This window comes from Narcine bancroftii, chromosome 4, assembly GCF_036971445.1.
Source record: "Narcine bancroftii isolate sNarBan1 chromosome 4, sNarBan1.hap1, whole genome shotgun sequence".
In the NCBI taxonomy this organism is placed as follows: Eukaryota; Metazoa; Chordata; class Chondrichthyes; order Torpediniformes; family Narcinidae; genus Narcine; species Narcine bancroftii.
Window position 1 is genome coordinate 182573382 of NC_091472.1, and position 23010 is coordinate 182596391.

General features: G+C 44.5%; 1 protein-coding gene across 10 annotated transcripts in view; it reads right to left on the minus strand.

Moving 5' to 3' along the window:
• The window catches only part of sdsl (serine dehydratase-like), a 78553-nt gene that overhangs the window by 41394 nt on the left and 14149 nt on the right, over positions 1-23010 (minus strand). For 3 of the 10 annotated variants that reach the window (XM_069933167.1, XM_069933177.1, XM_069933175.1), the window contains exons 1-2: positions 6891-7614; positions 4801-4833 (exon numbers count right to left, since the gene is read on the minus strand). The exons of 2 other annotated variants lie outside the window; for them this stretch is intronic. In XM_069933167.1, the coding sequence (XP_069789268.1) occupies positions 4801-4809 (9 nt within the window). In that variant the 5' untranslated portion in view covers positions 4810-4833; positions 6891-7614. 5 more of the 10 variants (XM_069933172.1, XM_069933173.1, XM_069933169.1 and 2 more) reach the window with 4 other exon arrangements.

Below are 23010 nucleotides of genomic sequence, written 5' to 3' on the forward strand. Positions count from 1 at the left end.
AAACTATTTTTTTAAAGCATTACAATGGGACACCAAACAAATATTCAGGGTAGTCGGCAAAAGGTTTTGTGAGAAATAAAGCACATTTTAGCAATTTATTGAACTTCTTTGAAGAAGTGAAATGTAGTGTGGATAATAGGGCTTTGCAGAAGGCACTTGATGTGGAGCCTCAATGATTGTTATTGTGGTGTAGGAGGCATGGGGAGATGATTGGTCGGTTAGCAGAAAGCAAAAAGAAGTCAGAAAAGGGATGAGAAGATGCAACATGCGGGTGTTCTTGGAATTGGTACTAGGCCCTCAACATTGTTCCCGTCATATAAATTATTTGGATGAAGGCACTGAAGCCTGAGTTCTAAATTCACTGATGACATAGTGATAGGCTGGAAACTCCTGATAAGGGCATCAGGCGGATACAAAGAGATATTAATGGTTAAATGTGAGGCAACATGATTTTTTTGTGTATTTGGTCAGGAAAACTAAAACTAAAATCAAAATGATGAGAGACTGTAGACGACTGAAGAGGGATTTGAGTGTTTTAGTATATAGATCATGAATGGCTAGTACACATTTACAACAAGTCATTAGGTGGGCAAACAATATATCAGTGTTTGCTGCTGAGAACCAGGGCTGAGAACTAAGGGAAAAACTAAGGGTCACTCATTTAGGATGGAAGGGAGGGGATTTTTATTTCTCTTTTGAGAGTTGTGAGTCTTTGGAACTTTTACCCTCAAAGCAACAGTGAAGCAGAGTCTGGGTATTTTTAAAGCAGAGGTGGATGGATTCTCAGTAAGCAAGCAGGTAATCTAGGTATAAGGTGAATTGGGATAAGAGTGAAATATTGCTAATTTTGGAAGGGGATTATAAAGAACGTAAAAATATTATAAAATTAAGGTGGTCCGATAAAGTTAAATATTTAGGGGTAACTGTGAATGCAAATTATCAATCTTTATATCAGGGGTGTCAAACTCAAATTCACGGAGGGCCAAAATTAAAAACTTGGACTAAGTCGAGGGCCGAACTAAATATTGATTGAAAATTTTCAACAACATCTGCATGTTTTCTCTTCTTTCAACATATGTAATGTTAAACTTTTTCTTATTAAAATAAATGTTTAATGACAGTTTTGGAAAAACTCTTTCCAGAAGCATTAACAAATGAGAAATAAAATATTCAATAAATAATATTTCTCTATAGAGGATTTGTCAAATGTTGCTAGTGTGCTGTCGAATAGTAAAATCTGAGGGCTATTGAGAATGTGGGAGAATAACATGATTCCTGAAACAATCAAATGGGTGACTGATTGTGGGCATGAACTCTAGCAGGGTTATTTGCCATGCCCTTTTTCCATTGGTACAGATATCCTTTGATTTACACACTTTTCAAGTTTTATGCCTAAATGTATCCAGGTGCAGGACCATTTTTAACCAGGAATATATTTATCACTGTGACATGAAACTATTGGAAGATTGTTTTATCCTGAGATTAAAGTTCATAATACTTACTCAGGCCTATGTGCGGGAGGGCGGGGTTTGCGGGCAATCGGGTTGGACAATGACAGTGCGGGGGCATCGGCTCTCACTGCAGGGCGGCATCTCGGCGGATCAGCGGCCCCGTCACCGTGAGTCGCGGATCAGCCTGCGGCAGGGAGGGGGAGTGGGCAACGGTCCTGGCGAGGTCAGGCCCGAGGCCTCCGGTTCCGGGCGCTGGGAAGCGGCCTTGGCTTCCCCTGACACCGGCCAGGCCCCAAAACCAGAGTCCACGGTGAGACCCTGCAACGTAAACAGAGGAGGTGGGGGCGATTAGTGGGCTGACGCCAATGCATTCTGGGATTTGTTGTATTACTGTGCATGCGCTATACTGGCGCGGCGGCCAGCGGGCCACCTCTAATACATTTTTGAAATGATCTTGCGGGCCAAATATAATTATATCGCAGGCCAAATTTGCCCCGCGGGCCAGAGTTTGACATGTGTGCTTTATATGATAAATTATGTACCTTTATTGAAAAAGATTAAAATAGATTTGATTAAATTGAAGTGTGAAAAATGGCTGGAGATGATTAAACTAGAAGTATTCTGTGAAAGGTGATGGAATGCGAAATATGTAGATTAGAGCTTGAGAATAGACAGTACTAACAAGTGGGCCACTTGCTTATCGGAAGCCTCAAGGATGATGGAGTCCGGTTCGGACTGGCACGGTGACCTAGGGTACCCCACAGTAACCATTGCGCTTGCTTAATGAAGACATGGATATTAACTTAGACGCCCCTAATGATGAGACAGCCTAATTAATATAACATGCAATGTATGATGAGGGAGGGACTATATGGTATCTGCAGGGATGAGAGGGAAAAGGGGAAGGTTGTAAGGTATTGAAATTCCGATTGGAAAAGACTAAAGGGAGGTGTGGTAATGTTGAGCGTGGGACTGTACAAAAGAGTGATGATTCTGGACCTCCGGTGTGTCTTGGGACTAAGCGACACCCGGCTCTGCAGACCCGAAATAAAGCTGAACCTGTTCTCCAAGACTTTGTCTCCAGAGTCGTGATTGTGAACACTTTATATTTCATAGAAGGATATTCCGTTAACATTAATAGGTCGAGTAAATTGTATTAAATTGAATATTTTTTCTCGTATTCAATATTTAATTCAGAAAAATTCTATGTCACTTTCAAAGGGTTTTTTCAGGATTTGAATAAGGTGGTGAAGAAATTTTTATGGAAGGGAAAATTAGCTCGAGTAAGTAGCTTTACAGAAAATGACATGGAAATATTCGTTAGGTGGACTTCAGTTGCCTCATTTTCAAAATTATTATCAAGCTGCACAGTTGAATTTTGTTAGTAGAATAATATGGATATTAATCAGCCTCCTAGTTGGGCCAAGGTGGAGTTTACCTGTATTTCTGAATTTGATGTTCACCAGTTTATATATAAGTGGAATTTGAATTTATTGCAGCGATATATGTCAGTATTAAAACATCTGTTAAAGATATGCCTGAAGAGGGCACACAAAATCAGTGAACCGATGCGGACTCGAAAGGCCAACATGGCCTGTTTCCGCTCCGTAAATGGTTATATGGTTATGGTTATATGGGTTAAAAGAAATGATGTTATAGGAACAAAGGGTAAATTATCAAAATCAAAATCAGCTTATTCCTTTTTGAATGTTTAATAAGGATTTAAAGATATGGTATTTTCAGGGTATAAAAGTGATTCAGGATTGTTTTGAATATGCAGCAAGGCTAGAAAAACTGGACTTGTATCCATTGGAGTTTAGAAGGATGACGGGGACATGATTGAGGTATACAAAATCATCAGGGGGATAGACAAGGTGAAGTCTGATTACTTGTTCCCAATGATGGGGGAGACGAGGACTAGAGGGCATAGTTTAAGAATACAGGGTAGGCCCTTTAGGACGGAGATGAGAAAGCATTTTTTTACCCAGAGAAGTGTGGATCTGTGGAATGCTCTGCCACAGAGGGTGGTAGAGGCGGATTCGCTGACTATGTTCAAAAGAGTTAGATAAGACTCTTGTGGGTAACGGAGTTAAGGGTTATGGGGATAAGGATGGAAAGGGGTACTGATGGTAATGATCAGCCATGATCTAAAATGGCGGTGCTGGCCCGACGGGCCAAATGGCCTACTCCAGCTCCTATTGTCTATTGTCTATTGAAGAAGGACAGTTTCTTTATTTGTGTATTACCAACAGAGCTTTGATAAGGGATAATTATGGTAAAGAGATGAGTTTACTTAAGTTAACAAAATTTGAATTTTTGATTTCCTCTATACCAAAGAGAGGTTTTATTTCAGATATGTATCGATTGTTACAGGAAACTAAGGAAAACCTGAATTTGGAGAAATCTAGAAATAAATGGGAAAGTGATTTAACTTATGTTATACCTCAAGAGAATTGAGAGGTTATGTGTCATGAAGGGGTAACTAAATTGACTAATGCAAGATATGGTTTGGTTAATTATATTTTTTTAACTTCAGTTATACTTGACTCCTGAGAAATTGAAAAAATATGGATTTAGTCATTTGGATTTTTGTTTTAGATATGGGTTAAGTACTGGAACTTTTTTTTCATGCAGCTTGGTCTTATGATAGGGTACAACCATTTTGTGCAAAAGTTAGGTTGGTTTTGGAGAAATTATTAAAAATTAAATTACCATTAGATCCAGAGATTTTTTTGTTGGGTTATTTGGTTTCTTTGACTGGTTTGGGGTTGGATAAGTTTCAGATAGCTTTTGTTCGTTTAGCGTTATCAGTGGCATGGAAATGTGTTGCGATTACTTGGAAAGATAACGTAGAGATTAATATAGTTCATTGGCATAATGAATTGAGATCTTGTATTTATATGGAGAAAATAACATAATTTACATGATAATTATTATTTTTTTGTTAAAATATTTAGAATATATGGGTTTGGAAATATCTTAAAATATTGTATATGTTATGGTTTTTTTGGCTCCCCTCCCCTTTTGGCTGGCTGAAGGGGGGAGGGAGGGGAAGGGGGTTTACTATGTTGTATAAAAACCTTTTTTTGTTTGTTGTTGTTATTGATTTTATGTTGTTTTTAAAAGTTCTAATTAAGTTTTAAAAAAAGCAAGCGGGCAAGATGTTAGTAGAGATAAGCAGGAATATGGACATGAGGTTACAATCAGATCTGAAGGATTCTATTGTTGAACAGAGCCTCTTCCTGTTCACACATCCTTGAGCTATTTGGTTGCATACACTTCAAAAAGCAATGAAGGCATTTATAAACTAGAATTTGTCACACACTGAATTCCCAGAGTAGTGTCTTACCTCCAACATATGCTGCCTTGTGGATTCCTGGAACTGGATGAATAATTTCTTTTTTTTAATTTTTTTTATTTTTCACACCATAAACCACACTGACCAAGATACATACATTTTCCTTTTCAAATATATACAGTGTCATTTTCTCCCCCCACCTCCTCTCATCCCACCTTCCCTACCTCCCCCCCCATTCATTTAAAGTACAAAATCTAAGACACATTAAACTTTATAGCACTTTTTTTTTCACATTCTGTCCACTTAGTCGTTAACTAAAATATTGATCTTGCTATTATTTGTGAACAAAGCAAAGATAGTCAAGTTTCTCCAATAAGAGAGGAAAAATAATTTGGGCAGTTCTATAATGTCAAACAAAAAAGTCTTCTGACACTTGTAGTTAATACCCAAAAGTGCTGGAGAAACTCAGCAGGTCCCACAGCCCCCATAGATAAATAACCAATGATTTGGGAAGGCCTCAGGCCTAAAAAAATAGGTTATATATCTTTATATATATCTCCTTTGAATTTCTCCAGCATTTTTGTACATTAACTCTGTTTCTCTCACCAGAGAGGTTGCCTGAATCATTAACTATTATCAGCATTCTCTGTGATATGGAAGATTTTAAGGTGGTTGACAAGATGGAAAGGAAACGGGACAACAAGGAGAAAGCAGCCAATGAATGGGGTGGCACATTGAGGTGGCAGGGAGGTGCAGCAGGAGGACTGCGGGTGGATCAAGGAGACGATGAGGGGCGTGGCGAAGGGGGCAGCGGGGGAACTGCGAGTGGATCAAAGAGGAAATGATGAGGGGAGTGGAGAGATGATGAGTGGGGTGGTGAGGAGGCAGCTGGAGCATCAGCAGAGCAGTGAGACTGGCCGCATTTATACCTTTGAAATAGTAAAATGTTCCTGGCACGTGGCTCTCAGAACTGGTCTGAACTGTGAATCTTACCCTGCCCACTACAACATTGCCATCGTTGGCTCAAACTGTTAGGTAATCTGCTTCTTGTGGCATAATCAACTATAAATATTGACCAGAACAAGAAGTATAATAGGTTGTGTCACATGATCTTTTTCATCCATCCAAATTGGCAGATGCAGTGTTAGTTTCATCAAAAAAGTGTCTTTTCAATATTATATCCCAGCATCTGTTGAATCCTGGCCTGGAGCTTGATCCCACAACCCTGTGATTCAGCAGTAGAGAGCTAACTAAAATGCTTCCTTCTTCTTCTATGTTCTGAGTTGAGTGCCAGGAGTATCACTGGGAGGAACTGTCATTTATCAGCTCTAATAATCAGGTTCTCAAGGTTGTATCATGCTTCATAACATTAACAAGTTCCCACAAATGCACAATAACCCTGCAGGGTAAATGTTGTTGTTCACAGACAAAACAATGCATTTTTATGGTTCCGACATTCAGCAGATTTCTGAACACCACACACACACACAAAAAATCCTCATGCTAATCTAGTCTTAGGCTTCACAATTTCATTGTATTTAATTCTATATTACGCAAAAGTGTCCGTTTTCATTGTGCCCCCAAAGAGTACCATTAGTCTAGTGGTCAGTGGAACGCTATTACCGATCCAGTGCCCCAGGTTCGAATTTGGCACTGTTGGTAAGGAGTTTGAACATTCTCCCCTGGGTTTCCTCCAGACACTCTGATTTCCTTTCACCCTCCAAACACATATAGGGGCTGTAGGTTAATTGGGCAATTTGGGCAACACAAGCTTGTGGGCCAGAAGGGCCTGTTACCATACTGTATGTCTGAGGGCAAAAAAAAATCAATTAGAACAGATTAGATCGGGGAGGGAGGAGATGGTAATTTTCCTTAACCGAGTTTACACCAAGCCATGGCAGCTTCAAATGTGTAATGATTTTCTGCAATTATTTCAAACAAGGGAAACACAGGTGCTGGGATCTTGATTCTTGAGTAAAGAGCGAGAAGCTGGAGGGATCCAATGGGTCAGGACTCTTCATCGAGACAGCGAGGAGTGGGGGGGGGGGGGGGGGGGTGGGGGGGGGGAGGGAGACATCAAATGCAAAAAAGGAGTGAGGGAGGATCTGGGAAAGGCTCAAAAGTAAATAGGAAACTCCTACCTTCTTTTCTCCAGCCTCCTATTACTTCCTGGCTCTCCTCAGCCCCTCCCCTCTTTATGCTTTATATCTTCTTCCCTCCCCACCCTAATCTCGAAAAGGGCTCCCGACTCAAAATGCTGACAATCCATTTCTCTCCATGAATGCTGCCCGAGTGCCTTCACCCTCTCATTTGACATGAGACAATGGATCGAATTGCATTCTTGGGAGAGGGACTTCATCGGTCAGCTTTTTGTCTGCTTGGTATTCAGGAGCTGAGTTCTTTTGGTTTGCCGCCACAACCCACTTTGCCACCCCACAACATTGTCTTTGACAGGTTACTGTTACATTGTAACAGTACTTATAAAGCATTTCTGCTTTTTATTTGCGTTGGGACGGTTGCAATGACGTAAATGCTGTTGAAAAGATGCACCTTGAAACATGATTTGAAACAGTTCAGCTCCTATTTATTATTTTTGCATAAATTGCCTGTGAGAGTGGGAATATTTGCAGTATGCGATGCAACTTTTCCGAATATCTTAGCTCGCTTACATAGTCACATCCATGAAATGTAACAAAAAGATATCGGCAGTTTTATGATTCGACTTGTGCAAAATAGTCACCCAAATAACCGTGACCTTCTGATTTTTGTATCAAAATCGTGGGGCTTCGCATAGTGTGACCTCCACTTCAAATCACATGGCACTTCACAGTGAAAGCCCAAGGACTCATTGTAGGTTACAAACACCCATACCTTGATGAAGGGTGCAAGCCGAAACGTCGGTGTCGATTTTCTAGATATCTCTCTCTCTTTGCTCAGTGTTTGACCCGCTGAGTTTCTCCAGCGTGGTGTGGTTTTACTTCAAGCACGGTGTCAGCAAACTTCCCTGCTGGCATTCTAGTTGCCAGCTTTCAATGCACGTCTTTGCGTGCCCTGCTGTGAATTCAGTGCACAAAGTGTTAATTGCAAACAAAGTTATTCAGAAAACGACGTGTTCCCCAGAACAGAATCTGTGCAGGAAACAGCAAAATGCTCCAATCGTTTCATCCACAGGCTGAGTTTCTCCAGCACGTTTTTGCGTTGCACTGGACCCCAGCATCTGCAGTCCACGGGCTGTAAATAAGGCGAGGCCCGTGTCTCCAGGAGACAGTGTCAAGATTTGTCCTTGTTTCCCCATGAAATACTATCGGAAGCTGGACAGTGTCAATATCATGAGATAACTCACAAATTTGACTTCCCGTGGATGCTGCGTGGCCTGGATTGATCTCGCACTCTGCAGAATGTATCAAATGTTGTAAATGACGTTCCTATGATGAAGAAACAATCTGTTCAATTCTGATCATCTCATCAAACAAAAACCTCAGTCCCGATCATTCAGGATGATTCGCCTCAGTTATTCATCCGCCTCGAATAAAGCCCCCACGTTGTGAGCAGCAGCCGGTGGAAGTGTCTCTTTCCTGAGTGAGTGTCACCGCTCTCTCCCGCGGGAACTCCTCCGGAGGGAGGGCAGAATCCCGAAGAATTGCTGGGCCACTCGGACGTCACGTCGAAGTGTTCAGACCAGAAACATGGACTGACCATTCCTACCCACGGAGGCTGTCTCCTCTGATGAGTCCCGTCCCCCCCTCCCCTCTCCCCCCTCCCCTCTCCCCTCTCCCCCGTCCCGCCCCCCTAGCCCCCCGTCTCCCCCCTTCCCTCTCCCCTCTCTCCCCCGTCCCGCCCCCCCATCCCCCCCCGTCTCCCCCCTTCCCCCCCCCGTCTCCCCCCTTCCCCCCCCCCGTCTCCCCCTTCCCCCCCCTCTCAATTCTTCGTCGCCTCTAAAAGTTCATTGGTTTCGCTTTTGCGGGCGGGGTGGTAACGCGCCGCGGGGGCCCGGCGTTAGCCTGTGGTGGGACCGATTTCCACCACCTTGTGTGTGTTTTCCGTTTGTGAAGTTCATTCCGCTGCCTCAGGCAGCAGCAGATCAGAACAGTGAGTCATAAACTCCCCTCAAACAATGGAGGACAGCGGGGGAACATTGCAACATAACTTGCAACAAATTGTTCAGAAACGCAGATGGTTTACTGTGGGCTTTACATTTGTTCAGGGAAAGAAATAATCTTGCCTTTACAGAAATTGAATTCAATGTATTAAATTCAATGCATTTATTCCCCCTAAAATAATTCAGATTCTCCTGAAAACGATCTCCATGGCTAAATTGCAAGTGTTAACAATATGTCTCCGCTCCATCCTCAACATCCATTGGAGCGCTCACACCCCTAACGTCGAGGTACTCGAGATGGCAGAGGTCGACAGCATCGAGTCCACGCTGCTGAAGATCCAGCTGCGCTGGATGGGTCACGTCTCCAGAATGGAGGACCATCGCCTTCCCAAGATCGTATTATATGGCGAGCTCTCCACTGGCCACCGTGACAGAGGTGCACCAAAGAAAAGGTACAAAGACTGCCTAAAGAAATCTCTTGGTGCCTGCCACATTGACCACCGCCAGTGGGCTGATAACGCCTCAAACCGTGCATCTTGGCGCCTCACAGTTTGGCGGGCAGCAGCCTCCTTTGAAGAAGACCGCAGAGCCCACCTCACTGACAAAAGGCAAAGGAGGAAAAACCCAACACCCAACCCCAACCAACCAATTTTCCCTTGCAACCGCTGCAATCGTGTCTGCCTGTCCCGCATCGGACTGGTCAGCCACAAACGAGCCTGCAGCTGACGTGGACTTTTTACCCCCTCCATAAATCTTCGTCCGCGAAGCCAAGCCAAAGTAAGTAACAATATAATGCTCCAATGCACTTCACTTTGGAGGGATGTGTGTGGGGGGGGGGGGAGGGGGGAGGGGTCACACAGACAAATGGTCAGCAGAGACAGATTGGGCCAAAGGGCTTGTTTCTGTGCCATGGAATAATCGTTGGCAACACTGTGGGCTCAGCACAAACTTAATTGCAAACAAAGTCAAGTTATTCAGAAAATGACATGTTCCCCAGAACAGAATCTGTGCAGGAAACAACAGCAAAATGCTCCAGTCGTTTCGTCCACAGGCTGAGTTTCTCCAGCACGTTTTTGCGTTGCACTGGACCCCAGCATCTGCAGACTTTCTTGTTTTCGTCCACAGGCTGGAGGTTTTCACATGAGGTGCGTGGAGCAGCTTCTGGGTGCTGTGTCAGTGCGGAGTGAAACACAAAAGTCTGCAGGTGCTCTGATTGAAGTAAGAACACACCGAAATGCTGGAGGAACTCAGCCGGTCTTCTCAGCATCTAAAGGAGACAAAGCTAACCCTTTTTACACTGGAAAGCCGCGTTATTGCCATATACATGGCCCGTCTCTGGAAGCCGGCTTGCTTGTTCACGCAGAACCAAAAAAAGCCGGCTCCATGAGTTCAATACGGTCCCTTGCTGAGACTATCTACCTTGGGGGATCGAAGCTAGGCAAGTCTAGACCCCCCCCCCAATCTGCCTTCGATGCTTTCGCACAGCGCTCAAAAGCCAGATAAAACCCAGCTTTCAAGCGCTGAGTAAAAGGGGCTCCTGTCTCCTACAGATGCTGAAAAGACCAGCTGAGTTCCTCCAGCACTTTGGTGTGTTTTTACTGCTCTGTCAGTGCTGAGCCACAGTACTTACTGCCTCTGAGTTCAGGCTGAATGTGGTGTCTGGAGGACCTGCCGCCGCAGCAGTTTTACACGTTACCAGTGCCAAAGTTATCACACTGAGAGTACACAACCAATATCCAAAATCAGCACTTACAAGAGTAAAACCCTTTATTCACAAGTCAGGTGACAGGCTCACATGACTTGCATCTGTCAGCATAGAAAATTCATCCTTTAATGTAGCTAACCATTGATTGGATTGTTTCACAACTTGCTAGTTAATTGCAAAAAATACTAAAATTCTAATTGTTCGGAAAACAAAATTCAGTATTTTAATGGGTTTTTTTGCTGAAACTTTAAACTAAAAATAATGAAATTGGCAGGTCAGCACTCAAGGGTTTAATTAGAATTGGAACAAATATGCCAGAGGGAAAGAATTTAAAAATTGCACAGCACAATTGCTTGGACATGTGATTCACTCAGATGGGGTGGTGTGGAAAACATACTAGCCCTGGTAACATTCTCACCATTTTATTTTCTGAACTGGTTCCTAATTTAATGACATCTTTCCCACTGCTGTGCAACCAAAACTACAAATAAAAAAGACTCCATGTCTTGTACAGTTGTACACAAACTTGGACTATTTGATGAGCATCTAGTTTCAAAGTTATTCTGCATCAGATTGCATTGCCATCTAATGGTCTATTTGCAAAATGTCACCTTTTTATTTGCAACATAGGTTGACAATTCATTGCTTGATTGCCTTGGTCTGGATTTTGCCCCCCACAGAGAAGAATGTTGCTGTTTGGCCTGCATAAGCTGAATGCACAGTGGGATGTGCAAACTTTTAGCCATCATGATGCGTTCTAGGAGGACCTATACACCTGGAGAGTTCTGTGGTCTCTGTACAGGATCATCAATCAATCAACTGAATTAGTTTCAAACCATGAAAGAAAAAAATATATTCTTGAAAGGCTATGAGTTGGAATTCACTACTATACACATTTCAAGTGTGTGTGAAACAGAATTCTATACTCCAAAGCCTTGATTGGTATTTGAGGGAATGCTACATTCAGTGATGTCATCTATGGGACAGCTAGGATGAGGAGGTGAATATCCAGCATGACCAGAAACAGGATGTCTCAAAGGGCAGCTGAGCTTTCTGCAAATCATGGGCCACGCACATCCACACAATAAATAGCTGCCAGGAAGTCAGATGAATGGTATTAAAGGCAAGGTCATTGATGAATGCAAAGCAGCTCAATATCTTGCCAAGTTAAAACCCACATTATCTATTTGAGCCACACACAGGGCAGAGTACAAGATGGTTATTGCAACAACATTTGTGTCCAAAAGACAAGGTGTCTGAATTGATAATATCCAGACATTTATATGGCCCAGGAGTGTCTTTCTTCATAAAAGAAGCCACTCTAACTCTCTGGCTGCGTCTTCAAATGAATGCCTTCAGCTTTGGGATTCCCCTCCTATTATTGATGAATGCACAATATGAGACATCCCTTTTTCATCGTTCACTGCACTTAGCAATTACAATAGATCAATATTTCATTCCAAAATATTCCATTCGCAAACGTTTGCAAATTGATCAACACTGAGGCACAGTGCAGATGGTTAGCCCTCCCTAAACTTCTCAGCATCTCTGTCTCTCCCTCATCTTTTAACCTACTTCCCATTAAAATGTTTATCAACAATCCTAACATATCCTCATGTAGCAGAGTATCAAATTTCAATTCTTGAAAGATCCGGAGGATATTTTAGATCATTAAAGATGCTATGAGAATGAAAATCGTTGTTAATGAAGACCAGTTGTCTTCAATTCATTGTCTTAGATTCATTGTCATTTTCATTCATGTCAGGTTTTCATTTCTAGTTCAACTGTTCACGCTGATTTAGACTCCTGTGGTAGATGTGTTCATGCCTCAGTGTGATGAACTCAGTAACAAAACCATAGTACTTCCATAGCCCTCAAATCAATGCTGGAGGTAATAATTTGTGTTCTAAATAAATGACCGTTAATGGAGTTGGGTCATCCCTCATCTGTATTGATTTTGCCATTAACATCTTTCACGATCTCTATAGATTCTCCCCACCTATCTTGTTTGCTTCTAATAATTATGATACAGGTACTAGCATTGATCATTAACTTATCTGTAAATAAATCAGTTCAATTTACTTTAATGGGCTGGGTCTCCCAACCTGTCACTCACCACAATTTCTTGCTGCAGTTTCATCAATGACAAGCAGAACATAACTCACACCAAGTGTGCAGAAATAGTACAGAGTGCTGCTGCCTGTCTCTTTCTTATAGACATTATTGGTCTGTGCTAAGGATCACAAGGCTAGGGTGTGCACACACTGATAATAATTGACTTTCATTCAATCGAAACACTAGGTGATGTTTCTTGGCTTGGTCAAGACAGAAAATTGCAAATGCTGGAGTCTTGTGCACACAAATAGATGCCAGAGGGAGGGAATCCATGGGTCAGACACCATCCATGAATATAAATCGTCAGTTCACATATCGGGTTGGGGGCCCTTCAAAAACTGATTAACCATTTCTGCCCATGGATCCTGCCTAACCCATTGAGTTCCTTCCCCCACCACCCCCCCCCCCGCCCCCAAGCTTCTCTTTGTTTCTTGGCTTGCTCCTCGTTTGGAGTGGGAGGTAGGCATGAGACCACTTGGACACGCCACTCCATACACAGCAAATATCCTGGTCAGTTGTGAGACTCAGCTCAGGGATCACATGAAAATTGAGAGCAAGGGGAAATTTGAAAAATATTAAGTTTTTAGAGTCAGTATTCAATGTGACATTTGGTAGTTATCAATCTCATAACAGAATAAAAGATCAGAAGCTGGAGTAAGCCATTTAGATCCTCAAGCCTGTTTCACCATTCAATAACATTAAGAACCATATCCTTATATCCCTTATAAGATCCCTGTATCCCTTATATTGACTAAGGGATAATTAGCCTAAATATCCAAACATCATCTCTGACTTGAACAGAGTAGCCCACTGAGTCTCCACAATCCTCCTGAGTAAATAATTCCAAAGATTCACTTTCCTTTGGGTGACAGACCCTCCTCTTGTCACAATCTTGACCCATCAATTTGAGACCGTGATCCTCAATCTAAGCATCTCAGTCATCTGTCGTAAGACTTTTCCATGTTTTGATGAGGTCTCCTCAATTCTGGAGAGTGTAGCACAAGTTTGTTTAATTACATCTCATCAGTGGCAGATTAACTACCACCCGGACCCTAGGCTGAGCTTTAGTAAGGCCCCCACACCCCCCCGCCACCCAACACAGGGCTGTAGCCAGGTTTTAACATTAGGGGAGGCGAGAACACATAAAAAAAGGTGTCATGAAAACAGATGTGCGTGAGCACACACGTTTTGCCACCAGAATTCAAGTATTATTGGCCGCCACAGCCAGGCAACCTTTACTTTTGCTGACCACGAAGTGTAGAGGAAGCTCTGCGCTGTGAGTGTGTGTGTGTGTGTGTGTGTGTGTGTGTGTGTGTGTGTGTGTGTGTGTGTGTGTGTGTGTGTGTGTGTGTGTGTGTGTGTGTGTCCTTCAGATCGGTTGTGGCGTGGGGAAAGATCTCTCCTGTCTTTTGCTTGGTGGTGCTGAAGTTGGTGTTTGTGCACACAAGACGAGGTTCGCAGCGCAGACTGGTACTGCCCAAACTCCCTTCACCCACTCCTTTCAACTCTCTCTCTTTCTCTCTCACCCCTCCAGCAAGCTCAGAGACCATCTGCCTTATTAGCATTTTCCACCTCCCAACTCCCTCCCCGTATTCACCAGTGCCACTGCCACAAGCGGGATGATAGAGCGTTGGATGGAGAGGGAAAGGGAGAGAGCGAGGCATACAGCCACTCCCTGCACACAGGTAGGGGTCTGCATTTAATTGATCACATCCCATTCGAAAGGAATGAGTCGCCAATAATTTCAACTATCGAAGCGATGACTGCATTTAAAATTAGCTATTATTTTATAAAATACACATCTTTTACACAAAATAATTTTATAATGAAATTGCATTCCATTCATTATTTCATCTACATTCCCAGTGTAAAAAAAACCATTTTTGATTAAAGTTATTTTAATGAATGAATTAAAATGATGGGGATTGGCCTACTACCGCACAGGCACACTGGATTCTGGTGTTTGTGTGTAGTAGGCCAAGGGGACAGGGGAGGGTTCGGAGTCAGGACTCAGGCATTGGGACCTCTGGTGTAGGCCGAGGGGAGGGTTCGGAGTTGGACGTTGGGAGTTCTGGCCACTGGAGCTGTGGGGCACAATTTGCAAATGGGAAAGTGGAGGATCGCACATGCCACAACAGCAAATCTTCATGCTGCCACCGCCAGCTCCCAGAAACCACCACGCTCATCACCCGGCAATGGCGCGATGCTGACTCTGGCCCACCCACAGTCACCTGCTTCACCTGGCCAGACCCGCAATGAGTGTAAAACGATAAACTGAGACCAGGCTATCCTTTACTGACTAGGCTGAAGCCAAAGGGCCCAGAGGGTAAGGGGGCCCGAGCCCCTCAGCTTCAGCCTACTCAGCCTAATCTGTCACTGCATCTCATAAACAATCTTCAGTTCCCCGAAATTATTCTGATGAAATCTTCAATGCAATGCCACTCCCTTCAGAAGTGAAACCAGATCCAGGCAGAATATTCTCCTAAACAACTTATCAAGATTGATAAGTCCCCAGGGCCGGACGTAATATACCCCAGGCTGCGGTGGGAAATGAGAGAAAAAATAGCTAGGGCAATAGCTATGATCTTTGAATCCATTTGGGCTGCAGGGGAGGTGCAGGAAGATTGTTTAAAAAAGGTAATACGGAGAATTCTGGGAATTATAGGCCAGTGAGTCTTGCGTCAGTGGTGTGTAAATTAATGGAGAGGATTCTTAAGGATAGGATCTATAAGCATTTGGAGAAGTACAGTCTACTCAAGGATAGTTAGCATGGCTTTGTGAAGGAAGGTCATGCCTCACAAGCCTAATTGAGTTTTTTGAGGAGGTAACAAATAAAATTGAGGAGGGTAGGGTGGTAGATATGGTCTATATAGTAAGGCATTTGACAAGGTCCCCCACAAGAGACTCATCCAGAAAGTCATGAGTCACGGAAAATTGGCTTTATGGATGACTAATTGGCTATATGTAGGTAGAAAGCAGAGAGTAGTAGTGGAAGGAAAGTATTCTGCCTGGAGGATGGTGACTAGTGGAGTGCCGCCAGGATCTGTTCAAGGACCCCTGCTCTTTGTGATTTTTATAAATAACCTGGATGAAGAGGCAGAAGGGTGAGTCAGTAAGTTTGCTGATGACATGAAGGTTGGAGGAGTTGCGGATGGAGTTGAAGGTTGTTGAACGTTACAAGATTATATAGACAGGATGCAGAGTTGGGTAGAAATGTGGCAGATGAATTTCAATCCAGGTAAGTGTGAGGTGATGCATTTGGGAAGGTCAAACCAGAAGGCTGAGTACAGAGTTAATGATCCGTTAAAGAGTGAACAAATCTATGCACCCCTCTAGGATGCTGCACAACTTGATAGGATAGTTAAAAAGGCCTATGGAATGCTGGGATTCATTAAAAGGGGGATTGAATTCAGGAGTAGAGAGGCCATGTTACAACTCTCTAAATCTTTAATAAGACCACCCTTACAGAGTATTGTGTTCATTCTGGTCACCTCATTATCGGAAGGATGTGGAAGCTATGGAGAGGGTGCAGAAGAGATTTACCAAGATGTTGCCTAGATTGGAATACGTCATATGAGGCAAGGTTAGCAGAGCTGGAACTCTTCACTTCGGAGCCTAGAACCTTGAGAGGAGAATTGATAGAGGTCTGTAAGATTTTGAGAGACATCGACAGGGTGGACGGCCAGCACCTGTTTCCTTGTGCTGGATCAGCAAAGACCAGAGGACATAGGTACAAAGTTAATGGAGGGATGATTAGGAGTACGTTATTTTACACAGAGAGCCTGGAATGCTTTGCCGGGGATGGTGGTGGAAGCTGAAACATTGGGGCATTTAAGAGTCTCTTATACACACACATGAGGCACTTTCAAACTGCCATGTAAAATGGAGTTAACTAGACAATTTGCATGGTTAGTGCCTCAGTTACACGGCAGTTTGAAAGGGTCCGAACCGATCAACCCTGTCAGAACCAACCAGGTCCCTGACCTACCTCAGAGGTAGTCAGGGAACCCAGTTAAACTTACCCAGGTCTCGTCCACGGGCAATTTGACATCCAGTGATGTCAACATTTGCGTGCATGCATCACCAGGCAGCCAGCATCTGAACATCTGGCAGTACTTCCAGGGAGGGGTGTGGGGGGCGGGATCCCCCCCATTAAATCACCAGGTTGGTGATTTAATGGGTAGTTCCTCCTGCGATTTGAAAGGTGCTTCCAGCAATTGCACCCGGGTCCCAGGAGGGCTACCCAGGTACTGCAATTTGAAGGGATTATGGAGAGAAAAAAAAATAGAAGGTTAAGGGGCAGGGAGGGTTTAGTACTTTATTTTAAGGAAGGAATATATGGGTCAGCACAACATGGAGAGTCGAAGGGCCTGTACCGTGCTGTATAGTATGTTCTAACAGAATCAATCAGAGGGCCATTTAAGGACTTTTATTCTGTACGTTATTTATTATTGTATTTGCACAGTCAATTTGTTTTCATTTCATTCTTGGTTTACATTTTTCTCTGGTATATTGTTATTGTACCTTTCTCTTGAGTACACTTTATACTATTGATTAGTAGAAGTTCTGTTTAGCCATCAGGAAAAAGAACCTCTAGGTTGAATGTGATGTCATGTATATATGTATGTATGTACGCTGACAATAAATATGAACTTGAATATTCCAAGTGCAGTCATGCCAGGGCTTCATAGTACTGCAGTAAAGCAACTTAACTGCTACACTGAAATCCTCTCATAATATGGTCTGCTTGACTTGCTGTAACTAAATGTTAACTTTCCAAGTTGCTAGGAAAGTTTGGCAGGCTCTGTATCACAAAGCTCTTGAACCCTATGCCCAAGAAAGTCTGGACTGTGGCAGAGACCCCATCGCTTTCTCACAGTCAGCCAGAGGCTGTCTCTCACTCACCAATCCAGGAGCATTGAGAACCATTAATGTAAATTAGTTCACTAGTAGAGGTGACCAACTATGTCAGGAGGTACAGGGAAATAAGTGGGGAACAGGATTTCTCTGCGACACAGCAGAGACTTCATAGATCAAGTGATTTATTTCAATATTGTAAAGAAATATGAGGTTCTCAGTGATGTAATAATTAAATGGATGAACAGGTTGAAGGATTAGCAATTTGGTGATTGGTGTATGTCTATGCTGACGCACCCAAGAACCAGCTGAATCCTAATAATTTCTATTGGTCTATGGGTGAGACAATTCTGCTCACTATAATGTGAAGGTCATTTTAAATACACCACAGTAACAGGCTCTTTTGGCCCAATTGCTGCCCAATTACACCAATAACCACCCAATACATTTTTGAAGGGTGGGAGAACGCCAGATCGCCTGGAGGAAACCCACACAGACGTGGGAGAACGCCCCGCTAACTCCTTACATTTTGATCTTTGACTCTAATCACGATAGTTGTTCATTAGCCATTTTAAAAATTCATTTTCAGGATCTGGGCATTGCTTGCAACATCAAAATTTATTGCTCATTTCGTGTTGTCCCAGAGAAGATGGTGTTGTTACAGTAAAGAACACAGTCATGCTGGAGATCTAAAATCCAAACTGTTTTAACCTTGCACCTGATGTTTCCATGATTCTACAGAGCTCCCTTACTTAAACTCCTCCCTTGGCCACTTTCCAGCAACCTGTCCCTGGCCTAGCAAATGGCGCTCAGTTTCGGTTTCAGATTTTCAGTACCTGTATCCGCAATTTAAAAAAAAAACTTTGCTTTATTGCTTAGTAATTTTAGTGCTTCGTGAAAATAAATATTTTGTAGGTGAGTGTTTGTTTGGTTCAATAAGAATATTCATAAGTATATTTTGTTCGTATATATATATGGTGAGAGTTTTGATTTGGTGGAAGCTAAACAGTTAAATAACCTCAAAGTTTTTTTTTAAATATACAAATAGGTCTTTATTTAGATAAAATTTAAAAATATATCTATAAATCAGGCAAAGTTATGACAGAGCAGGTTGCAAGATTACTTTGAAATGTGACAGAACTTTTTTTCAGTAACTTGAAATGAGGTACTATATCCTCAGCAAATGTTAACTGTCAATTTGAGTTCTTCTATTTAGCAATTTAAATTTGATTAAATTGTACTTCAACTGCAGGAGATTACTCTTTTGGTTCAAATATTGAACATTGACCAGAACTTCACATTGCAGGAGCTTTGGAAATTTTTATTTTCACGAGTTACTGAGATGAGTTACCAACCATATACATGGTTCTTCTTCCTCTTAATATGTGGTCACAAATCATTCAATCATCTTTGTGTGGAACCTTTTTTTATTAACTGCAATGACTCAGCATCTCACTGAAGAATTAAGTTTAGATATTCATCACAATGTTTCCCTGTGAAATCGTAAAAAGATGACTCTCTCTAATATTTTGCTCGTTGTTGCGCAAACATAAAAAGCCTTTCACTGTTTGCCTAGAGTAGTAAAATTATTTGAATGAGGATTGACCGATATGTGAAGACTTCTCTGCAAAACAGAGTGCTGGGCACATCCAGTTTTACTAAGTGACATGTGGTTTTGCAAGAGGAAGTGTCCAGAAAATAGATTTTATTTTGTTAATTTGATGATAATATTTGATTTTGGGTCCTTTGATAATATTTCTAATATGTCTTAAGCCTTTAATTAACAATATTTTGAAGTGTTACAACTGGAGTGGTGCTGGAGTGGTCGATTTGGACAAAAAGAGGCTAAAGGTCTTATAGGCAAGAGTCGGCCAGAGGGCTTTCCAGGCCATCCGAAGCTGCACGACCTACTCAGAGGCTGAGCTACAGGTGCTATACAAGCCCAAGATCAACGAGATCTACTCCCGTTATCTCCTGGCGTCCAGAAAACAGCAGCCTGGTGGGTTGGTGGAAGAGTTCATTCGAGCCCTGATCACACTGGGAAAAGACTGTTTGGGGAACCCCACAGTTTCAGTGTTGGGGGCCCAGTGCGTGGAAGACCTGGTCCAGGATGCTTGCGTGTCGGGGTTGAGGTTGGATTATATCAGACAATGTTTCCTCGAGGAGGATCAACTCCCGCTGAAATGGGCGATCCAACTGGCCAGAACCTTAGACTCGGCCCAGTGCCTCGCGGAGTTGATCACAGGCAGAAGCGGGCCTACCCAGTACAAGCCGCCACGAGGGCCGCCATCCTGGGAGTCGGCATCAGGGACGGCCGACCTGACTGCGGTTACAGTAGCACTGGGATCATCGAGGTGCAACTTCTGCGGGCAGGCAAGACATCCACGACATCTCTGCCCCTGCTCAGGCTGCAGGAAAAAGAGCCATTATCAATGTGTCTGCATGTCCAGAGCCCCGTCTCAGAGCAGCGCGGTGTGTATGGCCGAGGAGCTTCCGGTGCCGGCAACATGCGCGGTAAGGCGAGCGCCCTTTTACCCGCTCCCACCATTGTCCTCCACCAGTGACATGACATGTCACTTCCGCCTTCTTCATTGATGTTGGCAGCGTGGTCAACATGGAGGCCACCATCTTGGGCATCGGGCCTCCCCACCGATGACAGAGACGATCCACCTATCCTGGCATCAATCACCTTGGAGCAAGCCAGCCCTCACCCGATCATGAACTCCAAGATGCAGAATGAAGTGAATGGGCACAAATCGAACTGCCTCTTCAACAGTGGCAGTCCTGAAAGTTTTATCCGTAGACTCTCGATCCCCATTTGGCCGATGACTGGGTCCGTGTCGATGGCAGCGAAAGACCAGTGGACTTGTATCTGGGGGTACTGTGTAGCATTGCTGACGGTTGGGGGGGGGGGGGGTGAATATTAGAAAGGCTTCTTATTGTCGGTCATGCTCCAGCTCTGTGCGGCAATCCTCCTGGGCCTCAACTTCCAGAGTCAGTTCAGGAGTGTGGCGATGGCATTTGGGGGGCTCCAACCTCCGCTCACTGTGTATAATCTGCAACCTACGGGACTCTCCCCCCCCCAATCTAGAGCCCAGCTTTCGGCACTGTCCAGCAGCCTCACCACCCTGCGGGTGGCTCCTCCTTCACTATTTGCAAACCTCACCCTGGACTGCAAGCTGATCACCACCAAGAGTAGGCGCTATAGCACTGAGGATATGGCATTCATCCGGGCCAAGGTTCAGCGACTCTTGGCAGAGCCCCTAGTTCTAGCCCCTAGAGGGTGCAGATCCTCGTGGTCAGAGAGGCGGGCAAGCCCAGATGGTGATTGACTACAGTCAAACCATCAACCACTTCACCCAGTTGGATGCGTACCCTCTACCCCGGAGAGCTGACTTGGTCAATAACGTTGCACAATACGGAGTCTTCTCGACCATTGACCTCAAGTCGGCTTATCATCAATTCCCCCTTCGCCCGAGCGACCGGCTCTACACGAGTTTTGAGGCCAATGGCAGACTTTTTCACTTCCTGCGGGTGCCTTTCGGTGTTACTAACAGTGTCTCTGCTTTTCAGAGGGTCATGGATCGGATGGTGGAGGAGCACAAGCTGAAGGCGACGTTCCCATATCTCGACAACGTCACCATCTGCAGCCACAACCAACAGGACCACGATGCGAACCTTGCTAAGTTCTTGCGTATGGCCAAGTCTCTCAACTTGATGTACAATAAGGACAAGTGTGTGTTCAACACAGACTGCCTGGCCCTTCTCGGTTGCGTCGTGGCATAGCTCTGGAACCCGACCACCTGCGACCCCTTATGGAGCTCCCAGTCCAAAACACCCTAAAGGCACTGAAAAGGTGCCTTGGGCTGTTTTCCTATTAAGCACTATTGGTGCCCAATTACACCGATAAATCCCACCCCCTGATTAAGTCCACAATTTTCCTCTTATCAGCGGAAGCCCAAGCTGCATTCTTCTAGATCCGAGGAGACATTGCAAAGGTCACGATGTATGCCGTGGACGAGTCCATCCCATTTCAGGTGGAGAGTTATGCCTCTGATTTTGCACTGGCTGCCACTCTTAACCAGACAGGCAGGCCGGTAGCTTTTTCTCCCGCTCCCTGCACGGTCCTGAAGTACATCACTCTTCAGTCGAGAAGGGGGCCCAAACGATCATTGAGGCGTGCACCACTGGTGTCATTAACTGGCCGGTAAACGCTTTACCTTGCTGACAGACCAGAGGGCTGTGGCCTTCATGTTTAATACTAAACAGCGAGATAAAATCAAGAATGACAAGATTCTTAGGTGGAGGATCGAGCTCTCCACCTATAATTACATCTTGTACTGATCAGGTAAACTCAACGATCCCCCAGACGCCCTAGCCCAGGGGACGTGCGCCAACGTGCATCTTGACCATCTCCAGACCCTTCATGATAGTTTGTGCCACCCCAGAGTCACGAGGTTGTACCACTTCGTCAAGACTCGGAACCTCCCGTACTCTGTTGAGCACATCCGGTCCATGACCAGACGCTGCCAGATCTGCGCTGAACGTAAGCCTCAGTTCTACCGGACCGAGAAGGCACACCTCATCAAGGCCACACGCCCTTTTGAACGGCTCAGTGTCGACTTCAAGGGCCCCCTACCCACTACAAATAGGAACGCCTACTTCCTGACAGTGGTGGACGAGTTCTCCAGGTTCCCCTTTGCAATTCCCTGCCCGGATATGATCTCGGCAACGATCATCAAGGCGTTGCACAGTATCTTCACCCTGTCCCCCGAGTACATCCACAGTGATCGGGGGTCCTCATTCGTGAGTGAGGAACTGCGACAGTACTTCCTGGCCAGAGGCATAGCCACTAGGAGGACCACCAGCTATAACGCCAGGGGTAATGGCCAGGTGGAAAGGGAGAACGCCACCATCTGGAAGGCGGTGTTCCTTCCCATTAGGTCCAAAAACATGCTGGTGTCTTGCTGGCAGGAGGTTTTGCCCAAAGCGCTTCACGCCATCCGATCGCTCCTGTGGTCCACAACTAACACCACCCCGCATGAACATTTGTTTGCTTTCCTTAGGAGATCGGCGAATGGTGCCTCCATTCCTCCTTGGTTGGCAATGCTATGGAGACAGATGAGGGGCCATAAGACGGATCCACTGGTGGAAGCGGTACACCTCATACATGCCAACCGACAATACGCATTTGTGAGGTACCCCGATGAGGTACCCCGATGACCATGAGGACACTGTGCCTATCCAAGACCTGGCGAGGGCCAGGGATCCCGATGCCTCACTGCATGCCACAGCCCACCCCGTGGAGCACACCACCCCAGTACTGGAGGCCAAGCTACCCGGCTCTCCTCCCCAGGAGTCGGTCCTCCGGGAGGCACCAAATACCCCTTCCTCCCGGGAGCCCCCAAGCATCACCCTGACCAAGACTGCTCCCTCCCCTGCCCTACCCCGGGACCGCTTCCCCTCCCAAACAGCAATGCTCAGA